Source organism: Dicentrarchus labrax, unplaced genomic scaffold (assembly GCF_905237075.1).
Source record: "Dicentrarchus labrax unplaced genomic scaffold, dlabrax2021, whole genome shotgun sequence".
Classification (NCBI taxonomy): Eukaryota; Metazoa; Chordata; class Actinopteri; family Moronidae; genus Dicentrarchus; species Dicentrarchus labrax.
Genome location: NW_026136713.1, coordinates 31200190 through 31223540, shown reverse-complemented (window position 1 = coordinate 31223540; position 23351 = coordinate 31200190). Strand labels below are relative to the sequence as shown.

At 38.9% G+C, this 23351-nt stretch overlaps 4 protein-coding genes across 6 annotated transcripts; 1 reads left to right on the top strand and 3 right to left on the bottom strand.

Moving 5' to 3' along the window:
- Positions 1 to 635: 635 nt before the first annotated feature.
- Positions 636 to 6853, bottom strand: LOC127374313 (eukaryotic translation initiation factor 4E-1A-like). The gene is made up of 7 exons (XM_051419490.1): positions 6775 to 6853; positions 5551 to 5654; positions 5179 to 5274; positions 4720 to 4783; positions 2989 to 3102; positions 2534 to 2673; positions 636 to 2062 (listed from the first exon to the last, which is right to left on the bottom strand). Exons 1-7 carry the CDS (start codon positions 6847 to 6849, stop codon positions 1948 to 1950), a joined length of 708 nt encoding a protein of 235 aa, XP_051275450.1. The 5' UTR covers positions 6850 to 6853; the 3' UTR covers positions 636 to 1947.
- Positions 6854 to 7984: 1131 nt separating this feature from the next.
- On the bottom strand, positions 7985 to 11825 carry LOC127374959 (alcohol dehydrogenase class-3). The gene is made up of 9 exons (XM_051420696.1): positions 11753 to 11825; positions 11110 to 11211; positions 10648 to 10789; positions 10463 to 10550; positions 9982 to 10201; positions 9140 to 9400; positions 8805 to 8940; positions 8329 to 8467; positions 7985 to 8201 (listed from the first exon to the last, which is right to left on the bottom strand). Exons 1-9 carry the CDS (start codon positions 11768 to 11770, stop codon positions 8177 to 8179), a joined length of 1131 nt encoding a protein of 376 aa, XP_051276656.1. The 5' UTR covers positions 11771 to 11825; the 3' UTR covers positions 7985 to 8176.
- Positions 11826 to 14149: 2324 nt separating this feature from the next.
- On the bottom strand, positions 14150 to 16428 carry gar1 (GAR1 homolog, ribonucleoprotein). Of its 2 annotated transcripts, XM_051420399.1 has the most exons (8): positions 16284 to 16428; positions 15783 to 15995; positions 15468 to 15622; positions 15295 to 15354; positions 15081 to 15192; positions 14878 to 14933; positions 14772 to 14847; positions 14150 to 14689 (listed from the first exon to the last, which is right to left on the bottom strand). In XM_051420399.1, exons 2-8 carry the CDS (start codon positions 15979 to 15981, stop codon positions 14679 to 14681), a joined length of 669 nt encoding a protein of 222 aa, XP_051276359.1. In that variant the 5' UTR covers positions 15982 to 15995; positions 16284 to 16428; the 3' UTR covers positions 14150 to 14678. The 2 variants fall into 2 exon arrangements, with proteins under 2 accessions (XP_051276359.1, XP_051276358.1); XM_051420398.1 differs by having other exon boundaries at positions 14772 to 14933.
- Positions 16418 to 22974, top strand: LOC127374804 (alcohol dehydrogenase class-3). Of its 2 annotated transcripts, XM_051420395.1 has the most exons (10): positions 16418 to 16484; positions 16610 to 16658; positions 16937 to 17038; positions 17435 to 17585; positions 17682 to 17769; positions 18527 to 18746; positions 19566 to 19826; positions 20041 to 20173; positions 21158 to 21296; positions 22444 to 22974. In XM_051420395.1, exons 2-10 carry the CDS (start codon positions 16641 to 16643, stop codon positions 22508 to 22510), a joined length of 1179 nt encoding a protein of 392 aa, XP_051276355.1. In that variant the 5' UTR covers positions 16418 to 16484; positions 16610 to 16640; the 3' UTR covers positions 22511 to 22974. The 2 variants fall into 2 exon arrangements, with proteins under 2 accessions (XP_051276355.1, XP_051276357.1); XM_051420397.1 differs by lacking the exons at positions 16418 to 16484; positions 22444 to 22974 and adding an exon at positions 22088 to 22385 and having other exon boundaries at positions 16494 to 16658.
- The last annotated feature ends 377 nt before the right edge of the window (positions 22975 to 23351 follow it).

Below are 23351 nucleotides of genomic sequence, written 5' to 3'. Positions count from 1 at the left end.
CTTATTTCAAAGGAGCAGGAGGGGCTGTGTTGCTATTGCTCTTAAGTAGCAGTCAATGAATGTCATAGATTACTTAAAGTCCTGTTAGGTCCAGCTGCAGTTTGTGTAGCTTAATAAAGGTAAGGGACCAACTGGACATAAATTACTGTAGCTACAGCTACTACAGAAATCCCTTTACTTAAATAGATATGAAGCAAATGCACAATGTCAGCGCAACAAGGAGATAAAACAGCAGTTACTTTATGATGACCATTTTTTGATGATCATATTTCTTTCCAACTGCCTCAAGAAAGCATTTGATTAATGAACATGCTTGCCAACTTTGCAATACTCAACATGAGCTAAGTGAATGTTGAAAGTCACAGAGAGCTATTTACAGATGTTGTGATATGTAATAAACTGCAGAGCAGCAAATTATTAGCACGCAAACAGAGCTGTCATAACACTATAGTGTAAGGTAAAACAGTGGATAACCGGGTTTCGCATGCATTCTTCTTCAAAGTCCGGATTTTTTGCATTAATAGGACTTTTCTTCCTTTAAACTACTAACATGCACATTTTCTGAAACAAAGACATGACATGCTATTACAATCAAAATCCGTTGATAATTAAAACCTTGTTTTAAGAGAACACACTTCACTGTACAGCTTTATTTACATCACTTTTTTTATACATTTACTGCTCAAAAATATGGAGCAGGGTGTTACATTCAATTCCAGTTTAATCCCTCCAAACAATGCAATTTTTGCTTATGTCACAAACAAAAGGAAATCTGGAATGTAAATAATACTATGTAAACATAATCAAAGCAGTAGCAAAACTCCAAATGAACAAGTAAAATACACACTGTAATATGGCTTGTGCACGCAACACAAAGCGCAACAAGAAAATATGCATCGAGTACAAAATGCTGTTTTCACCATTGGCGACACTCTGGCCTCTGAAACTCAAAATCCTAGAGATTTGTGTGCAAGAGAAAAAGTAAAAAAAAAAAAAAAACACCTCAGGTAAGACTGGCTAGGATTTATATACTTGCTCAGGTGATAAGTCTACGGTACCACATAAGACTAATGATCCCTGGTCCATTTTGCCCTGACAGTTTTAGTTTACCCTTGAGTTGCAAAGAAGTCATGTAGAAATCTTCAGACACTCATTAGGAAGCACCAGTAGCTTTAAATATATTTCCGGTTCTTCAAAATGGTCAACAAATTTTAATTTGTCACATATTGCACAAGCTGCTTGAAACTTAACAGTTCAAACAAACACCTATTTGCAATGCTATGACTTTTAAATTTGTCAAAATGACAAAAAATAAAAATAAACAACTGCACAAGGTGTGACTGCTGAAATTTCTATGAAGACAGAAGTTTCCTATCGATTGGTTAGTTCAGTTCTCTTCACTTTCAGAAGACGTGGATTCACAATGCATGGTTGAAAATTCCACGTACAACTAACTGTGCAATAAAGCCATACATTCATACTGTAAACTGACTGAGTGCCACGCACGGTACTAACAAAAACTACAGCTTATACCAAAGTAGAAAATGTTTTACTTTGTTTTTTGCCTTTAATGTTAGGTACTTTAAGAAAAACGTATTGATATACACTAAGGGGTGGATAAATGAAATAAATTCTCCACAATTATGCAGCTGCATTTGAAAATGAAATCAGGGCATCAAAACATCCTTTACTTATCTCCAGCCCACCACCAAAAAAAACCAATAAAGTTCTCAAACAATAGTGCTACATTTCAACTGCACATACTCTCACCGTAAACAAAAGCTTTGGTAAAGTGGCAACAAATGGGAAAACAAAAAGGAGTCAATTTTATCTCCACTTCAAGTGTTTGTTTGTGGATAAACATGTCAGTTACATTCATGGAAAAATGACTAGAAATCTATGCTGGCAAAAGAAAAGAGCATGGCTGATGAGTCTGGTTAACGGTCTTCAGGCAACAAACTTGTTCTTGGTTGTGGAGCCGCTCTTTGTGGCTGTGTCTGCGTGCGACTGGTATCCGATGATCACTTTTGGCGGAACGCCTAATCTCTCTTTATACACACGCCTAAAAAGGCAAGACACGCATATTAGCAAATACACACAAACATTTCTAAATATTCATAATTACATATGAAAATCATAGATGATAAATAATCGTTGCCAATGTTATCTCTATTATCCCGCTGCAGCAACCTAACTACAAACTACTTTGTGTGTCCACTGATGCTGTATCTCTGACATATTTTGCCCCAGAGGGATTTCTTACACAGCTCTAAAAAGTTGAAACATGATACTGGGGTTATTTACCTATCTGTGAGGCTACAGAGATATCTACCACTGTACTAGTGTGTAAATCTTAGCCCATTTCAAGTATTGAGGTTAAAATATGGACTTAAATTACTACTTTAAAAGTTTTATATGCATAAAAAGGGTACAGATGTTATATATTGATTAAAAAAATATTCCCTTTGCTATGAGTTAATGCGTTGTTGATTCTCGTTATTAATAGTAGTCATAAATTGCATCTTCAGGTCACCCTATGTGTGTGATGGCGTCTTTGTTTTCGTAGTCTGTGGTCCATATTGCTATTTTATCTCCTTTGGCTCGAACGTTAATGACGGCTCCGCACACATCGTCACTGTAGTCATCAAACGCTTCACCCACAAGACACAAGAGCTGCAGGAGAAACAAATGCCTTGTTATTGGGGAGCAGTTCATTTTCAGTGGCAGTTAGAAGCCTTTTTTTTTTTTTTAAAGCAGACATTTAAACTTATAAGAGGTGGAAAAGCACAGGTGTTACTAATAGCATCAACAATAGTCCCAGTAAGCCAGCATGCACAACACCAGGACCCTGAAACCAAAGCAGCTAAAGGATACTCAGCCAACAATCATTTTATTTACACCTGTGCTTTTCCTACTCTGATGTGACAAAATGTCGCGCCTGAAAATGGTATCATTAAAGTAGCTGATACTCGACAGGACTTAACGTACCGTCTCCAACCAGAAACGATCTAGGTCAGCTTTACGCTGCTGCTTGGACAGAGTTATGAGCCAGCGGCCACCTCGTCGATTCTGGTCATCCTCCCACATGGGCTCAATCCCATCCTGTGTCCAAATTAAAGGTCAAAGTTCACAACACTATAAATATCCCAACGTATCCACAATGAACAAAGGCTTTAATCTGTTTCCCTTTAGAAGCAGTGCACGTAGCATCACCACTAATTAGGTAGTACAGAAACAAGTCTCATTGTTGATGATCTAAAAGCATAATTTATAAGCCTTACATCTAATACTAATTAATATGTTAACGATACATACTGATAAATTATTCCACTCGATAAGAGACACGCTCTAGATTGACTGTGTGTACTAGTTTGGATATGCATTTCTGTCTGGTTTGACCACATTCTCAACTGTGTGCCAGACACTGAACTGTATCTAGCTATAATTCAGGCAGAACACAGATGGGATCAAAACTAAAAAGGAAGAAAACCGTAATCCATTAGAGTCAAACATGAAGGAAAATAATTTCCACAAGATATTAACAGTGCATAACAGAATGGATTTTGTGCTTCTTATTAGAGATACATAAATACATGTCCTTCTAGACTGAAGTAAGTATTGCACATAAGAAACATTAAAATATTAATTCCTTGTTTGTCTGAAAACAGGAAATAAGTCAATTCTAATGATTGTCTTTTCTGATAGGTTGCTTTTAATGTTTGTCAACTGGATTCTCTAAAAAAAAAAAAAAAAAAATAAAAATACAAGATATGTGTAGGAACAAAAAAAGTCTGTTCTTATATACTTAAACTACAATTTAGGAGGGTCAACCAACAGCATTGTGCTCTGTTGATTTGGGTGTGTTGAATTAGAGTGTCTCTACTCTCTCTGTACACAACTAACTTGTTTGGTTAGGTTTAAACACTCTGGAAAATGTATCAGTATCAGTAAGGCTGCCAATAAAACTCTGATGTGGGCCAGACAGCCACACAAGTGACTACACAATTCATCTGCTGAATACAAAAACTGTAAAGAAACATATTTTGTCTCATTTTGTCTATGGTTAGATTTGGTAACCATGTCAGCGTGTAAGTGCAAAAACATTTTTTCACTGTATTGTGACACTTCCTCATTAAGAAAAAGGAAAACCTCAGTAGCAACCACCCTCGTCTGACAGCAGTAATTTCTCCTCGCCATATTGCTGCATATTGTAAGCATATTGGTAACTGTCCAACATTATTTATGACAGATGAGATCCAATTTCAGCCTTGAGTGATGCTCATAACTTACTCTTTATTCATAGGCTCTTTGTGGCCACCAGAGAAGATAAAGTGAAGTGCAGCCTGACTTGCTGCTGGTATCTGAAATAAACTGTGTTTTGATTCCTGCCCACCCCAACGGGTACATGTATCACTGATGATGGAGGGGCACAAGTCAGCAAAACTTGAATGAATTACCCATCGGGCCATGTGGCTTCACGCTTAATAGTCTTGGTTCCTTTGTAATAACATAGTGTGTGCTCTAAATAGGTCAGAATTACAACGTACCAAAAGAAAATTGCTTTTGGTTCTGAACTACAGCTCTGGACACAGACTGAAACTGTAACCCTGTCCAGTCCCCCTGAATTAACGTGAATATTTATAAATGGTGAAAGCTGAGACATTTCACAGTTTTAAGTGGTCCTACAATGTCGAAAGATGGTGATAAAAGCAGTCTTACCTTAAAGAGCGAGTAGTCACAGCCAGACATCAAGTTACTTGATAGCTGAATGTGATTGTACAATCTAGGAAGGATGGAGGATATTTTATGCACAACAGAACCTTTTAGCAGCCCGGCTCAAAACATACAATATGAATAGTGACTTTACACATCCACAACTCACATCACAGAGAAATAACATCAGTTAACTTCCATTACTTTTTGGTAGGGGGACACAGGTTGGGACAAGATTGACTACTGTTGCCTTCACTATCAGCAGATCCATTATGTTATTAACAAGCATTTCAATTCTCCCCTCCAAGTGGTTGACCCAACTTTGCCAATTTTATTATGAATAGTCTGATGTTGTAGTTCTACAGCTTCACATACATATATATATATATATATATATATATATAATATATATATATATATATATATATATATATATATATATATATATAGCAATAATGTACTCACGCCCAGAAGTCTTCCACAGTGTCAAATTTGGAGATGAGACGAAGATTGGCTTGCCATGTTTTGCTTTTGTCATTCTTGAAAAACCAAAGAGCCCACCTGCAAATCAAAGAGTTGTTACTACAGACTAACTGCACGCTTGCCCTCATTTATCATGTTACTCATTAACAACTCGTTCCACTGGAAGGGATGCACAAATTTCCAATAAATCTAATTAATGTGCCTGATATTGGGATGAGTCAAACCTATACCTATACCTAACGGATTCATTGAGAAATTAATTTTAATGCCCTGTATTCATGCACTTCTTCATAAAATTATGCAATTATAACTTCTTGACTGTTGGGGGGGGTGAAATAGAGTTACAGGTCTTACTTGTTTTGTAATGGATGCTTGATGTATGCTTCAGGGCTCACAACCTTTTGAATGGTTGTTTCGCATTTTTCCTTTTCTGGATTTGTAGGAACTGAAGTTGACACCTAGGAAACAACAAAGAGTACAAAGATGCTTTAAAAAATACTTTCAGATAAATATCAAAAACTGTTGGGGTTTTTTTTTCCAGAGCACTGTTATTCTTTATGTAATCCTCTAATTTGTAGTTTTGTACTCACATTTTAACCTCTAAAAATCATTTTTTATGGTCCTGGCTGTGATACTTTGAGTGACTGTGAGGGAAGTGAAAGTGGACTGTAGACTCATATGAGACTAACTCTTACGTCTTATATCTACATTTGTATTAAAGGGCTCTGGCAGTTAAAGTCCTGAACAATTATTACTATTATTTAACATATAACTTTACCAAAATGTGGCCACCACCTTCCACCCACCAAATGTAAACAGTGACCCCCAATAATCCAAAACCAACCATCCTCAGTCAGTCACAGAACATTCATCCAGGTACACTAACGTCAACTCTTAATGAACTTCAACCATGGACGGTGGCATTTATTAGTAGTGTACCTTTATAGCTAACACAAATAAGCTCTAAGGTTATAATTTAACAAGAGTTGGCTCTTATGTCTCTATTTTGTCCAGTGCTCGTTAACGTTTAGCTAGCTGACAGTCACGTTAATGTTACCGACCTGTGCTTCCTCTCATTCATCCAACAGTTCATCTCAGAGTAAGTTAAGAGTAAGTCTCCGGTTAGACGGTTTCCCCGCTCCGACACACCTGACTCACCAAGGCTCGTCAGCCACCTCTGCGGGACACCGCTAACGACCCATTCATTTGAATCAGGTGTGTTGGAGGAGGGAAACATGTGAGACATGCAGTGAAGCGGGTCCCAGGGTTGAGAGTATCCTCTCCGTAAACACGGCGTTTTACCGGGCGTCAGTCCCCGGCGTTGACTACACTTGTTATTAACACAGACGGTAATATATTGGGGGAACAACCTTAAATGAAAAGCGACTAACGTCAGTGTTAATCCAGAGTGCCGCTAACTTAATGTTGTTTGGCTAGCGAGTTTTGTTACCTGCCAAATGTGATGACAGGAAGTTCAGAGAAACGTCGTTGTCTTTTCTCACTGGGGTTTTAACAGTGGATAAAAACACTGCCTGCAGAGTCAGAGGCTTAGCTACGAGTGTGTTGCAGTACACTCACCACCAGAGCGGTCGCCATCTTCTGGAAATCACATTCAGTTTTTTTGGCGTGTGTTAAAATAGCTGATTGGGCCATCTGGTACTCCACATCGCGCATGCGCACGGAAAAAAGTACATGAACCAGGGTTCGGGACACATCATCCCTCAATTATCGATGTGTATAATAGGTAGATTAATAAATACAGCCTACATTTATCAGGTAGTGTTTTTCTTTAATTGGCTTTGAGGTAATAAGAATAAATTGGACAAGGTGTATTGCTGAAATTGTGCATTAGATGTACTTCAATGGTATAATACTTGACTTTTTTCTGGTTCACATATATAGCTACTGGTAAACCATGAAGGGCAAGAGATTATCAGTGAAAACACCATGCATACAGAACAATAAGTGAGTGAATTTGTCAGGATGATTTAGTCAGACAGGTGTTTCCAAAGAGTGTTTAAGCAGAAAAATAGACTTTTCCAGTTTGAATCACCCCAGTCTTTTAGCCCTATTGCTGATGGTGGTTAGATTGCATTTCTCTTAATACGAAGCGCAGTCTCAAAGGTAATCACAGTACATCCATTCAAAAAGCTATATCATTTTGTTAGATGCACACCAATGAGATTTAAAGATTCAAACTTCCACTACATGCCACACAACCTGTGGCAATATACTTGTATATATATTTTGTGCAACTGCTTGTCCTGGATTGCACATACTGTGTAGTATGTTAGCTGCATGTAGGAGACTAGTTTGGGATGTAGGCAACACAAATATTAATAAATGAGAGATGATGATTAATGCACTGCACTTTACTTTGGGGTAATACAGCAAAAACATACCATAAACTCAAGGGTCATTCTGTTGTTGCAGGCTTAGTGTATTGTACCTATAAATATTACCCATGTATTGTACAATGTGCAGGCTTGGCAGAAATGTGCACTGATGAACATGTTTCTCTGGGTGATAAAGAATTGTGGGCTTAACACATGAACAGCAAATTGATTGTGTGATTACTACATTTATCTTTTATTCCGGATGAAGCTTATCATCCTATTAGCCTGTGATATGCTCTCTCCGCCTCTGATGACCTTACCAAAAGTCCATGTAAGTACAATATATACTTTGAGTATTTATAAATGTATACTATAACTATTAAGTAATGTGATTAAATGGTGTTGTATTGCTATGAAGTCTTGGAAGAGGAATAAACAGGACTGAAAGGGGCTCATTTTTGAACATTTTAATGTCAATTTTTGTTTCTAACGGGTAATCTGCTGTTAGCAAAATCGATGTTCTAATACTGAAAGTTACATAATCAAAACAACTTAACAAGTGCAGAGAATTACATTAAGTGCTGAAACTATGGAAGGAGATTGTTTAAAGGCCGGATGTGAAGGATGTCAATGTTTTTGGCACTTCAGAAGGTCAGCACTGTGCGGATACTGCAATGAGAGAAAAACAAATTAGTTAAGGATAAAAAAATAAAATACACTACAGTCGAACAAAGACAACTGGAGCAAACACAATTTAATGCACTGGCTAAATGCATCAATGAACTCTTCTTCGCACCTCTTTCCAGCATGCATGAGGTCAAATCCCTCGTTGATCTTCTCAAAGGGCAGCGTGTGGGTCACAAACTCATCCACCTTTAGCTTCTTATTCATGTAGTCTTCCACCAGCTTAGGAACGCTCTCCACACTCTTCCACCCTGAGGGTGAAAATCATTTTTCATTTAGCCACAACATAACTGAATAATAAAACATAACTGGCAACCCGAAAAGATACCACTACAAATACATACATTTTAATTAAAAAGCAATTTGCTATCTTTGAGTGAAAATTATTAAAAGAAAAGTTTGAGCTACAGTTTAAACTCAGCCTAAGTCATAACACTTTTACCTAATAAAGTGGATGCCAAAAAAAGCCTAATTAGCCATAATTAAAATGGAAATATGCAAAAGGTTTTGAACCCACAGAAATTTGGAACTGCAGCCAGACCACATTATGCCCTTTATGACAAGTAATTTTCTAACACAGTCATTCACCTCCAAAGGCTGTGCCCCTCCACACTCGGCCTGTCACCAGCTGGAATGGTCTGGTCGAGATCTCCTGTCCAGCTCCAGCTACACCAATGATGACACTTTCACCCCATCCTTTGTGGCATGCCTCCAGAGCAGCTCTCTGAAATAATAACATGCCAATTTTCCTGGTTTTTATGACTTGCCAAATTATGGAAACTGTTTAGTATGCTGCTTGTGCTACATGTTGAGCACACTGAACACTATGTACATCTACCAACTGACCACGATGATAAATTAACAAAATTAATTTACGACTATGTTTTATATGCTGCTTCAAAATACAATTTGATAAGTCTCACCATGATTTGCACATTGCCAATGCACTCAAAAGAATAGTCCACACCCCCGTCAGTCATCTCTACCAGAACCTCCTGGATGGGCTTGCTGTGGTCCTTCGGGTTCACACATTCAGTGGCTCCAAACTCCTTGGCTTTCTCAAACTTTGAAGGGTTGATGTCTACACCAATGATCCTGGTCGCTCCGGCAACCTTGCAACCCATAATAACAGCCAGGCCAACGGCTCCAAGTCCAAATACAGCACATGTGGAACCAGGCTCTACCTGAGTGTGCATAAGGAACAATAGAAATGTGGGAATTCAAGTAATACTGAATAATTTTACATATAGCAAATCTACTTATCAACTTTAAACTTGTTTTGGCAGATGTGGCCTTGTCACTTTTAATGATACAAATGGATTTTCTTGTATTTAATATTGCAATTTCTCTCTTTTTAATTTATGCAAGTACCATGGATTTAAAAAAAAAAGGTGACAAAAACTTCATAACATCGTAACTATGAGGTACTATGTCAACCTCTGTAAGGATGCCAACAAATGTTTTTTTAATTTTCTGCCACTATGAAAAACAACAGCAACAACTTGGAAACAGAGCCCCCTTGGCAAACAAATCTGCATGATTAATAAGGGTGACCCACTTCAGAGTGAAACCTGCAAACAATGACAAACAATGCTGTCCCTTGGGCGACATACTTGTTATGCGTAACGAGCTTTGAACAATAAAATGTGTCACAATTTTTCAATGGCGGTTATCTCACTTCAGAAATAAACTCATGTACAAATGCTTCTTTTTTGTAAGCAGCCAGTTCTACAGCGTAACATGGCCTACAGCCTGTGATACCCACCTTGGCAGTATTAAGAGCAGCACCGTAACCTGTAGAAATTCCACAACCAAGAAGGCACACTTTATCCAGTGGAGCTTTCTCGTTCACCTTAGCCAGAGAGATGTCAGCCACTACAGTGTACTCCGAGAAGGTGCTGGTCCCCATGAAGTGAAACACTTGCTTTCCCTTGCAAGTGAAGCGTGAGGTCTTGTCAGGGAGCAGGCCCTGGCCCTGGGTTACTCTGCAGGGTGGAAGCACAGGGAAGAGATGATTTCTTTTCATGTATGATGAAACTCAATCGACGTGTACTTCAGTGCAGGGCTGGCGGAAGCTAAAACGGATGATGACTGAGCTTTGATTTGGTTACCCCTGGGGTGTAAGCGCCTGAGGCTGTGAGTTCAACTATTGAGGTCATGAAGGAAAAAAAAAATTTAAATTTCTGTACTATTTCTAAAAAAAAAAAAGTCTTCACCAACTTGAGGTTGGTAAAAATCAGTCTTACCTGATTTTCTGGCAAAGGTTGGTCTTGGGATTTTTGCAGAATTTGCATTCACCACACTGCGGCACGTACAACGGGACGACAGTATCACCTTGGTGAAAAAGAATTGTGAATAATTAGAAATCATACTTATTCACAATAGCACACTACAGTTTAAATTTCAGCGTCTTGTCTGAAAGCATCCGTACCTGGCTTGAATTTGGTGACACCTTCGCCAACGCTCTCAACCGTCCCTGCGCCCTCGTGGCCCAAGATGACAGGGAAAAGTCCCTCGGGGTCACTGCCACTCAGAGTGTAGGCATCTGTATGACACACCCCTGTAGCAAAGACCTGACAGGTACAGCGTCATTTAAAGAGCGTGTCAGACACAGCTGCTAGATATATGCAAGAGTGGAATATAAAAATATATTAGGCCTGATAATAACATTATTCAAATTACCTCCTGTCTGATTAAAGCATTCCTCAAAAGCATGCAAGTCTATATTTATTGCTTATAACTTCTCATGCTGATAAAATAGGGCCCTAAAAAAAAAGAGCCTCCTCACCGAGCTGGTCTTTGAATGCTTTACACAGGACTCTCAATCAGTTGCATTCATGTCTTGTCGTGTTTTTAGGTATGGAAAAGTGGCATGCAATGGTGTTTGCTTTACCTTGATGCGGACTTCATGGGCCTTAGGTGGGGCCACCTCAACCTCTTCTATGGTAAGAGGCTTCCCCGGTTCCCAGGCAACAGCTGCCTTGCAGGTTATCACCTGAAAGTACAGGATGTTTTTTTGTTTTTTTTAAACAAGCTTCTACAATGAATTGAGTAATTACAGCCAAGGGTTTCCTGAGGCTTTGCAGTGTCTGTGGCAGGTCGAGCAAGTTGCACAGTAGTCGCCCTTTGAACTCTATCCAAGCTTATGCAAAGCCAACCGAGTTCCAGTGGCCTAACTAGTTCACTGTGGTTCTCATACATAGGTTCTTCACCTTCCTCATATCTCTAATGCTGGATACGATTTACCCTTCACCAAAGTTACTGTTCACCGTTTTCTTTACGACTATCTTTCGGTACACGCTTTGCAGCAACTTGCAAATTCCAGCTGTGTCCGACTGGCCAGTGCTGCCCGTTAAGTAATGAGACAGTGAGTCTTTGTACTTGTTCATTGAGCGCATGTGAACGCGTGCACGTCAGAGGAGAGAGGGGGCGTTGTTTTGTGCTACAGGTGACATTAATGCCACCGTTAGGGCACATACACAAGGAAATCATGCATCTTTAGTATTTCTTGCGCATTTTGTGGGGAAAGTACTTACTTTCCCAGCTGTCTCCATGTTCGTTGCTTCGGCACGAGAGGGCGGGACGATGGGCGGCCGTAAAGAAGTTAACGTCTGGACCAATCACAAACGAGAACGCGCAGGCTACGCGTGACGTAGAGCCGGCGGAAAAAAAAAACCTCTCCAGTTTCAGATGAACCCAAAATGTGTCAAATGAAGGCCCGGGTCAGACAGTTTGACTAATGTTCTGGATATATACTAATAATGTTCTCAGCGGTTCAAATAACGGATATGCCACAATGTTAAAGTAAAAGCGAGTTCTCAGTCTTGGAAATAGGATTAAAAAAACTAAATGACAACTGAGCCAACACCGTCGACTGAGATGTGTTTGAGTGCTGTGGAACAAAAAAAAACACCAGATTTAGTCTTAATTTCTGAATATACTGAATGTTATTGATTTGTTATAATATGATAATAATGTATTGTATGCCATAAAGAAGTGAAAAAGCCTGGTCAAACATTCACAGAATTATATCTAGTCCCTCTCCCTCATTGATATTTGCAGAATATAAACAGAATATAAATTATAAGTATTGAACACGTCACCATTTTTCTCAGTAAATATATTTCTAAAGGTGCTTTTGTCATGACATGTTCACCAGATGTTGGTAACAATCCATGCAATCCACACATGCAAAGAAACCAAAATAAATAATTTCAGAAATTAAAGTTGTGTAATAAAATGGAATGACACAGGGAAAAAAGTATTGAACACGCTTACTTAAATTTATTTAATACTTCGTACAAAAGCCTTTGTTGGTAATGACAGCTTCAAGACGCCTCCTGTATGGAGAAACTAGTCGCATGCATTGCTCAGGTGTGATTTTGGCCCATTCTTTTGCAAAGTCTTAAATCTTGAAGTTTCCGTGGGCCTCTTCTATGAACTCTGATCTTTAGTAAAAAAAAAAAAAAAAAAACAGCCCCACATTATGATGTTCCCACCTCCAAACTTCCCTGTTGGTATGGTGGTTTTGGGGTGATGTGCAGTGCCATTTGACCTCCAAACATGCTGTGTATTACGGCATCCATAGAGTTGAATTTTGGTCTCATCTGACCAGACTATATTCGCCCAGTATTTCACAGGCTTGTCTAAATGTTGTGCAGCAAACTTTAAATGCACTTCAACATGCTTTTTCTTCAGCAATGGAGTCTTGCGCGGTGAGCGTGCATACAGGCCATGGCGGTTGAGTGCATTACTTATTGTTTTCTTTGAAACAATTGTCCCTTCTAATCCCAGATCTTTCTGAAGCTCTCCACAAGTGGTCATTGGCTCTGGGACAACTCTCCTGATAATTCTTTTCACTCCTCTGTCAGAAATATTGCAAGGAGCACCTAGTCGTGGCCGGTTTATGGTGAAATTATATTCTTTCCACTTCCGGATTATGACCCCAACAGTGCTCACTGGAACATTCAGAAGTTTAGAAATCCTTCTGTAACCAATGCTATCAGTATGTTTTGCGAGAGCTGTTTGGGTTTACCCATCATGAGATGTTTCTTGTGTGACACCTTGGTGATGAGACACCTTTTTAAAGGCTATCAGTTGGGACTGAACCAGCTGATATTAATTTGCACTGACAAGTGGCAGGATTGCTTTCTAATTACTGATAGATTTCAGCTGGTGTCACGTGTTCAATACTTTTTCCCTGTGTCATTTCACATTATTACACATAATTTATGGACATCTATGGTTTGATTGTTTTGCATGTGTGGATTGCATGGGTTGTTACCGACATCTGGTGAAAATTCCATGTCAATAGCACCTTTAGAAATATATTTACTGAGAAAAAATACAATACTTATTTTACCCGCTGTATGCAAATATTTTTCATTTTAAAAGGTTAACTATTGGACACAAGATGTTTCATACTTAAGTAACAAGTCCATCAATATGTGCAGTGCATGTTTCAGGTTTGCACAGAAAACCTTTGCATTCAAACTGTGATGTCTCAAAATCATGCTTAATCTCATATTTAAAAAGGTGAAACTTTTATCCTTCAGCAGATGAACATGAAAGCCTCTAGTGTCATACATACATCATTCTGTACATTAAAGCCAGAGATATACTTGCCACAAGTTTGCATTAGGACGTGCACAGCCCTGCTCCAAAGGGATGCAGGATACAGACAGCCACCATGCACACATAAATGCCTTGTTAAAAACATATATACATCAAAATGAAGTAACAATAAGCTAAACACATTTTAGGGTGGAGGGAGACTTTATAATATTCTTTAGTTACATTTGGACATTTACTGTGCCCTCACTTGCTGTATATCTCATCTTTTTTCCCGTCCCGATTCTGGATAATAAAAACCCTTGTGCCACCTTAGAATGGATTCTATGAATAACACCTGAGAATGTAAAATGAAGACACAGTTACAAAGCACCTTTTAATTAAGGTTTTGAACAAAAATGACAATAATCTGCTTAAGATTGTACAAATGATGGGTATTAAAATGTTTTCAACAGCATATAAAGTCTGATTCTGCACACATTTTCCCATATCAGTAAATGAATATATGGAGATGTATCTCAAATCTTAATGAAGTACAAACATTTGTCATGGCCCAATATTTTAACACAAACATCAAGCACAGGATAATGACATGTCTGTTCACAAAGGGACCCAATAATCCTCCCTTACAGTCTGAAAAGGTCCTCACTATGTTACACACAAGCATACACATGAACCTTTTAAATAAAAATCATGAAGATCCATCACGCATACAAAACTGGTAAAGAAATAAAACAAAAAAAAAAAAAGGAGAAAATCCATTCAAGTTCTACAAAGAGAGGCCATGTCCATATGAGTCCAACAGGCCGGCCACTCTTATACAACGCAGCCTTTTTACTTGTGTCGCAGAAAACTGGAATGGGACCATCACACGAGACCATCACTGTCGAATCATCTCCCACCTACAAGTAAACAACAAAAAATGAGTAGCGTCACACTAGGAAAGACGACTAAAAATGCATAGAGCTCTAAAAAAAGACCAACCTCTGAATCCACGTCCGCCACCGCCTCCTCTTCCTCCTCTGAAGCCTCCACCGCGTCCACCTCCAAACCCTCCGCCACCGCGTCCACCTCCAAACCCTCCGCCACCGCGCCCACCTCCAAATCCACCACGGCCGCCTCCACCCCGGCCACCTCGGAAACCGCCTGAAACAGAAGCAAAGCAGAATTTATCATTTCCATTTTTAAAATTCACCGCAACTAACACGGAGATCTGGTTGAGTGTCATGAGCTACACGTTCATCATCAACAAGAGACGGGTTTAATAAAAATGAGGATGTTTGGATGCCGGACCTCCACGACCACCTCCTCTTCCTCCACCTCGGCCTCTTGGCGGACCCTTCTCTCCTGGCGGCCTGGGAAGGAATCTCTGCAGCGGGAGGAGCTTCATTGGATCTATATAAAACTAAAAGAGACATTGTAAATTACTTATACAGTATACAGATGTACTGAAATTCTATTAAGAATGAAAATGCTCTACTTTCAAATATAATATTTTATTTTATACCTTCTGTAGTTTCTTAAACGAGGACGCCTTCATATTGTCGGAAAGTTTAACTGAAAAATACTGTATGCATTGGTTAAGGAAAGTAAGCAATCAACAGTTGACTTTTTTTTTTCCCCACCACAGGTTGTTTCAGGAGGTCCACAGACAAAGTGAAGACAAAAGAAAAAGGATACAAAGTCCCGGAGCTGGCCGAATATCTCATCCACCTTCCCGATCTGCTCCTTGTTTTCCAAGTACACTGGGGCATTGAAGTAGGGAACTTTGTTTTCCTCTGTTGTACACTTGCACACAATGTCATCTTCACATGGATGCACAAACTCTCCCACAGCTGCAGAGTAAAAACACAACGAACTACAGTTAGTCACGTGAAAGGTGCTCTAGCCATCATGGCAAAGGCCCAGTTCCAATAGTTTGCAGACTCAAGGAAATATCCCATAGCTCTCTGGCACCAATGTAAGCATTACAGGTTTGTGCTTTAACGATCTTACCAACAACATATTCTGGAGGACCGTAGTCTTGTTGCCTATTAAAACCCCCTCTGCCACCGCCCCGTCCAAATCCTCCACCTCCTCTGCCTCCTCCAAATCCTCCACCTCCTCTGCCTCCTCCGAATCCTCCACCTCCTCCGCCTCGGTTAAATCCTCCACCTCTTCCACCACCTCGTCCACCTCCTCCTCTGAAAGACATTTTCTTCAAGTATACTGCGAGAAACACGAAAACACGAGAGGGAATTAGTCAGAATGTAACGAAGACAACACAAAACACGTGAATTCGTGGTTGGTGTGTTGAAGCATCGACCCACTACGTTAACAGCGTGGACTTACAGAAAAGCTCCAGCTAACATGCTAACTCAGTTCAGTCATTCAAACAGTTCTACACAGTTCACCCGCGTGTTCTGCCACAAACCAATACTTTACGTATTCGCACCAAAACACAAACATGGACACACTTTTAACACTTTCTACACACAGTTAAAACACATTACTCACAAACTCGGTCGACTAGCTGCTGCTATTTACTCCGAGGGACTTCCATGCGACGACAACACGTGTGACCGAAGACTGCCGTAAAGGTATTCACCAGTGTCGGCAACTGTCGTAAAGTCAGACGTGTTTACAAGGTGTTTAAAGAAACAGACAGCCGGCTGTTTGACTCATCAGTAACGTTACTGACTGTGGGTGACAGACACGGTCAGTATGACTTTACAGACTGCATCATAAGGCAAAGATAGAATCTGTCTGTGTGACTTGGTGCTGTACGTTGTTGTTTGATATTTAATTATCATTAGGCTAATTATTATTTTCTCCAAATGCAGGGAATTTAAATAACGTAAAAACCAGTCAACAATGACAACAGCAGGTCAGGTAAGAAAAAAAAAAAACCTAATCTAACGTTAGGATATATTGACTGTTTGTTTAATCCCTGTTTGTTTAGTAGTCTAATCTGAGGTTGTTGTTATTTTGTGCATTTTAACAGTGACGCCAAATGCAGTCCCAACTGTGTGCCTTTCATGTAAAACGGCTATATGATAATAGGGGCCACACCCAGACACAACTTTTCCACTTAAGGTGGCTTGATGGGCTTAAAAACACCCTGTAACTGACAACCGAGCACTTTCTCTTTCACAATGTTTGTCTTTCAGGTGATCAGATGCAAGGCAGCTGTTGCGTGGGAGTCTGGGAAGCCTCTGATTATTGAGGACGTAGAGGTGGCCCCACCCAAGATCCACGAAGTCCGCATCAAGGTCAGCTGCTCATCCCGAGTTTGTCTGAAATACAATAAAATGATGATCTCATTATTAGTATTAGTATAGTTTGGTTGTACATATGGGCACTTGCAGAGCTACACAGTAAACATCCCATTGTTAACAGCTGTTCTCAGTTGTAGGTGAATCATTTGGAGCTATCAAAAGCAATAAACTAATAGGAACTAATTACATAATGTTGACAAAGAAATAACCAAAACTTAGAACAAGACCTTTATTACACAAGTGGATGTTACTAGTACACAAATGCTGATAGTGATACTGATACAACACATGACTTCCTCTTAGTTTGTTTCCTGTTGATATAGTGCACACCAACCCACTTCACTGTCTGGAGCTGTCACATGAATCAGCAGCCAATGTATTTTTGTACAGATTATCGCCACAGGGGTGTGCCACACAGACAATGAATACCTGTTTGAGACTGGAAAAGGGATGAAGTTCAGACCATTCCCATTGGTCCTCGGCCATGAAGCAGCTGGGATAGTGGAGAGTGTTGGTCCAGAAGTCACCAATTTCTCACCGGGTAAACTGCACGGATCAAGCTCACAACCAACCACATGACATTTGGTTTTAATTCCTCTTTTTTTAAGGTTTTTTTTTTTTGTTGTTGTCTTCACAGGCGACAAAGTTATCCCCCTTTTTCTGCCACAGTGTCAGGATTGTGAACGTTGTCACAATCCTGAGACAAATCACTGCAGGAGGAACTGGTGATTTGATTATTGCATGTTTATACACACACACACACACACACACACACACACACACACACACACACACACACCTTTACACAGTAGTGGAAGAATTTGTTTACTTAAGTAAAAGAACTTGAGTATTTCCAGTCAAATGAAAATTGAATGTATAGAATAAATAATACTGAAATTATCAAAAGTAAAAGAAAAATGGTCGCTGTGACTGACACATTATTATATATTATATTATTGGGGTTTTAACACTGATGCAACAAAGCAGCATTTTCCTGTTGTTGCTGGTCAAGGTGAAGCTAGTTACTTTATACAGTTAGGGAGTTTAGTTTAGAGGTCCACCAACAAGGACCCTGGCTCCACCAGAGGATGGGAAGTCATGAGATAATTAATGGGGTAGGAAACAATTTAAAAATAAAGTTCTGCTACACACATATTCTTTTTTTAAAAACTTTTTTGTGAAATACTGGAGAGTTTTAGCCTCGTTGAAAGAGGTGAATAAAACCCTGTGAGATGTTTAGAGGAGAACGGCTGACAACTCATAGACATTACAATATGACAAAATGTTAATCTGATAAGGACCAGCAACTATAGCTGTCTGACAAATGAAGTGGAGTAAAAAGTACAATATTTACCACAGAAATGTCGTGGAGTAGAATTTGAGAGTAGCATAAAATTGAAAAACTCAAGTAAAGTACAAAAGTACAGTACTTAACTAAATGTATTTACTTCCTTAACACTTCTTTGTTTTTGTGACTTTTAGGGCAAATACACAAGCAGGTGTATTGGCTGATGGAACAAGCAGGATATCTTGCAAGGGGCAGCAGGTGTACCAGTTCCTGGGCATCAGTTCTTTTTCCCAGTACACTGTGGTTCCTGATACTTCACTTGCAAAGATAAGAAGTGATGCACCGCTGGACAAAGTGTTTCTACTAGGCTGTGGTGTCTCCACTGGTTACGGTGCTGCCGTTAAAACAGGCAAGGTAAGAGGATGCAGACCTGCCGGGCAAATCATTCAAATCATACCTTGAATTCTCATCAACTCTGATGAGGACCTTGTCCTTAGAACAAGGGGAATGCAGATGCAACAAATAATTTAGATTTATTTACAAACAAGACCCTTTAAAAATAATGAGCTTATAATTACAAGTTCCATTAAATATCTGAAAAACATCTCATTTGTAATTTGTGTTTTCCAATTTCGTAAGTCGATTCCTAATGAAACATTACCATATGTCAGGGCTGTAGTTATTTGTTTTCTCCACTAGATGTCAGTAGATAACATGAGCATCATATAAGTGTTTTAATTGGTTAAAAAGACTGTCATGTTTTTTTGCATATTAAAATATAAATACAATTTTTTCAAAATTATTAGTAGAGCATTCCCTTAAATACAACATGTAGAAAATGATCAAACTTGTTCTGAATATTGAGCAAAAGGACAAATCAATAGTAATGTAAGGGTAAACTCTCGAACATAAAGTGAAACTGTGACTAAAACTAAAATAATGACAACGAATTGCGAAGTGAGTATAAAGGGTAATTTACATTTTTACTATTTACAGTTTATTTAACTTTTTAAATCCGTCCGAATAAAAGCCAAGAAGGCTTGAAAGCCTAAAATCCAACCTTACATAAGAATATATACAAGATAAAAAATGATAAATGTGTGTATAATGGATATTTTAAAGAGAATAAAGTCTAAATGTACCGTATAAATGTTAGCTGTACACCTGATCACGTAATCTTGTCAGATGTCTCTTGAACAGCTTTTGGACGACTGACATCCTGTTTGCATCCAGGTTAAAAAGGGTTCCTCATGTGCCGTGTTTGGGCTTGGAGCTGTCGGACTGGCCGCCGTCATGGGCTGCCAGATTGCTGGGGCGACAACGATCATTGGGGTTGACGTCAACCCTGAGAAGTTTGAGAAAGCTGTTTTTTTTGGAGCCACTGAATGTGTCAATCCCAAAGATCATACCAAGCCCATCCAGGAGGTCCTGGTGGAGAAGACAGACGGGGGGGTGGACTACGCTCTGGAGTGTGTTGGAGATCCAGCTGTCATGGTGGGTGTCTCAGTCTTGTTCAAAACTTCATGTCTATGAAAATTTGCTTTGATCAGAAGTTCTGCAAAAACAAAATTTGACACAAGTTACAATTACACAAGTTAAAATTGTGCAATTAGAATGTTTTGTAAAATCCTAGTTTCATCAAGTGTGTTTGGAAATATATTCGAAAAGGAGTATTAATTAAGACAAGTGATGCTTTGTGTTGTCCTAGAGCGCTGCGTTAGAGTCTACAACAGATGGCTGGGGCATCTGTGTCATTGCTGGGTGGACGGAGACAGAAGTAATGCAGGTTGAAGTCGAAAAGATCCTGATGGGGCGCACCTTGATGGGGACTTATTTTGGAGGTGAACTTAAACCAAATTACCAGAGCTATTAGTTCATACAAGACAAACAAGTACAAAAAATTACCATCCATAATGCTTCGGTAACAATTTATGGTAATTGGCATGATGGAGAAGTTGAGTGATAAGTGAAAGGTAAAATTCAGTGAGGATCCCCCCTAAAATATAAAAACGGTGTAAAATCAGCTGTTGCATTCCTGAGCCCAATTTGATGTTAGAAAAAATGTTTTGATTGATGATTATGGCTTCAAGAAATGATTTGTGTTTATTATTGATTAGAATATTGATAGTTATAAGGTAGTAAAATGCCTATCATCATAACTTCAAGGTCTATGGTGATGTGTTTAGTCTGGTGAACAGTCCCAAACCAAAAAGTATTGAGTTTACAATTGTATAAACCAGAGAAAAGCAAATTAATTATTAATGACATAAACAGGAAATTGGTCATCAAAATTGTTGTCGACGCACCAAACCGTTGATGGTTCCAGCTGGAGATCTGATCAAAGTCCACAATCCACAATCAAATAGAAAAGACTTGTGGTTCAACAGGCATGCAAGGAAAGAATTCACTGAGAAGAGGCAGGTTGCTCATAGTAACTTCAAACAAACTTGACCAGAATGCAATACAACCTGACATGTTACAGCGACCTTTTTTTATAAAGTGTAAGTATGTGTGTAACAGTACAGTATGTACACGCTCACATAAGTAACAAGTCTGCACCTGTTATCTGGAATGTCAAATGTCAAACAGGAAATTCTGCAGAAAGTTATGCAGCGACAGTTGATCCACCCGCACAAAAACACATCACAAACTAACATCTTATATGCACTGCACACATTTATAATATCTAAGAATAAATCCAAAGGGTGACCGCTCCTTTCATTCACTCTGGGCAAAACGATTGAGACTACACGATAAACATGTAGGAAGTGCCTTTCTTTGAGGCTCATTGATGTCCACTTTGGTTTGTTATCCTCTTCTTAAAGGATGGAAGAGTGTGCAGGATATCCCTACACTGGTGGACAACTACATGGACGGCAAGCTGAAGCTGGATGAGTTTATCACCGACCACCTCCCGCTGGATCAAATCAATAAAGCCTTTGAAACTTTGAAAAGTGGGACCAGGTAAGATCAGATTTATTTGTGGCTGCTAGTTTGTAAGCTATAACTTCCTTACTAGTCTACTGCACAATAATCAGGACAAACCACATCAAAACGGCCTGTTTGATCAAACAGTTTCCTCACACAATGATAATAGTGATAATAATCCCGTAGAACTCCAGTACCAACCTACAGTATTTTCCTAAATACACTGAACTAGCAGTGGTTTGTCAAACTGCTGCAGTGGCCATCTTTGCAAAATGCCCTCACTCCTTTTTATATTTCTGCAGTATTCCCACACGTGATGGAATATCTGATATAGAAGTGACATTTATAGTGGGATTAGTGGAAAGTCTTTGAATTTGATTCATTCTTAGGAAAATATCAAGAATTGCACATTTTTCAAGAATGTATGTGCTTTATAAATGTACTATGTATCATTTATTTAATTTCTGTTTACTATGGCTGCAACTATTATTTTCATTGATTAATTTGCAGATTGTCACATTGATTAATCACTTTTAGCCAACTCAAATGTCTTGTTTTACTCACCCAAAAGTCCAAAACCAAAAGATACTCACTTTTTAGACACCAGCAAATATTCACCGTGAAGAAGCAAATAATGCCGGCTTTTTTATTTCTTTTAAACTGACTAAAAGTGATTAATCGGCTATCAAAACAGTAGATGATTACATTTCTGTTCATCAGCTAATTGATTTATTGTCTAATTGTTGCAGTTTTTTATATTATATATTAGGTCTTGTGGGAACTTTGTTCAGTTATCCTAACAAATGTCCTTGTGTTTTTTTTCTTAGCATCCGTACAAAGATTAGTCTGTGGCAAGAGGAGGCTTAACCTGAAGTGTCTGTCTTATAAGAGGATGGATTGACATTCAGTGTCATTATAATGATATTTTGCATACAGATCTGCAGTGTATTTTCTCAAAATGCTCTAATTCTTAAAAGATATCAAATTCAAATGTTTCACTTGCTTGACTTTGTAGCAAATTGCCTCATTGGCCACTAGATGGCAGTCTTATGTCATGTAAAAGCTTCTCCTGTTTGTGTCCTTGAATACCTTGTAACTTTATAAAGACATTTTCTATCTGCAAAAGATTCTGTATTTTCATTCGGATTAAATTCTTATGTTGTTTTTTTCTTGTTTATCACAGACTTGATCAAAAGGGAGAAACACCACAGAATGTTCAGTGCACTTGTGTAAAACGATACCGAGTGTAATTCATAGATATACACAGCATCTGCAGTAACATCAAGACAAATTCTCTCTGCATGTCATACTTGGCAGTGACAGTGATTCTGGTCCTGATATCAATGTGGAGATGGAATTAAATACCCTTGTATAGAGGATGGGGTAAAAGACACAGGAACCAAATGGCCGGATCTGTCATCAACCATGGAGAAATATCTGCTTCATGTGGTCAGGCTTACCAAATTTCGCCCTTGGTAATATTATATATTGATTTAAAGGGAGCCAAAGAGAAAGGCTAAAATGGCAGTTGTGGGCTGTCAGGACAGAAGACAAAAGGTTGTTTGGGGAATGCCTCTCGGCGAAGAACTAAAATAGCTGTCGAAGGAATTTGTTTTATTGAAGTTCCATTCAGATCAGATGAACACCCTTGGCAGTTTCCACCGCTTTTCCATCTTTATTTAAAATGGAAAATAAATTGTTGCTCTTCCTCTTATGTTGGTCTCCTCTGTGTGTGTGCTATCAATCACAGGTTATACAGCTTAGACCCCCCCCCCAAGAATCTCAAAGTAAAGAGAGTTTTTGAGAAATAGAAAGCAGAATAATGATCAAAAGAAAGAGGAAGACGAGTTTTGACAGGTGGTTGTGTGACTGGGCACCCTCATCAATAAATGTTGGACATGCTCGCAGATATATAAGGCTTTCTCGATGACGACCTTAAGTCTCCTACCTTTTTTTTCTCTTTGTGTTTGAACTCTACAACCTCTGGAGATGTCACAGCAGTGTGCAACTGATACAGGGAGGACATGCTATCTGAATTACAAGCACAGCATTTTACACATTTTTGAAAGTCTCAACTGTCCATCTTGTCAT

Coding starts and splice junctions, on each gene's coding strand:
- LOC127374313 (XM_051419490.1), bottom strand. CDS start 6,849: ATGGCCCAATCAGCTATTTTAACACACGCCAAAAAAACTGAATGTGAT. Junction 3,103..4,719: donor GTGACTACTCGCTCTTTAAG/GTAAGACTGCTT, acceptor ATTTGGACACAG/GATGGGATTGAGCCCATGTG. Junction 2,674..2,988: donor ATCGTTTCTGGTTGGAGACG/GTACGTTAAGTC, acceptor TTTCTCCTGCAG/CTCTTGTGTCTTGTGGGTGA.
- LOC127374959 (XM_051420696.1), bottom strand. Junction 10,551..10,647: donor TGTCACCAAATTCAAGCCAG/GTACGGATGCTT, acceptor TTTTTCACCAAG/GTGATACTGTCGTCCCGTTG. Junction 8,941..9,139: donor TTGGCAATGTGCAAATCATG/GTGAGACTTATC, acceptor TTATTATTTCAG/AGAGCTGCTCTGGAGGCATG.
- gar1 (XM_051420398.1), bottom strand. CDS start 15,981: ATGTCTTTCAGAGGAGGAGGTGGACGAGGTGGTGGAAGAGGTGGAGGA. Junction 15,355..15,467: donor TCGGCCAGCTCCGGGACTTT/GTATCCTTTTTC, acceptor CAATGCATACAG/TATTTTTCAGTTAAACTTTC. Junction 15,193..15,294: donor CGTTTAAGAAACTACAGAAG/GTATAAAATAAA, acceptor TGTCTCTTTTAG/TTTTATATAGATCCAATGAA.
- LOC127374804 (XM_051420395.1), top strand. Junction 17,770..18,526: donor AATCACTGCAGGAGGAACTG/GTGATTTGATTA, acceptor TGTGACTTTTAG/GGCAAATACACAAGCAGGTG. Junction 21,297..22,443: donor ACTTTGAAAAGTGGGACCAG/GTAAGATCAGAT, acceptor TGTTTATCACAG/ACTTGATCAAAAGGGAGAAA.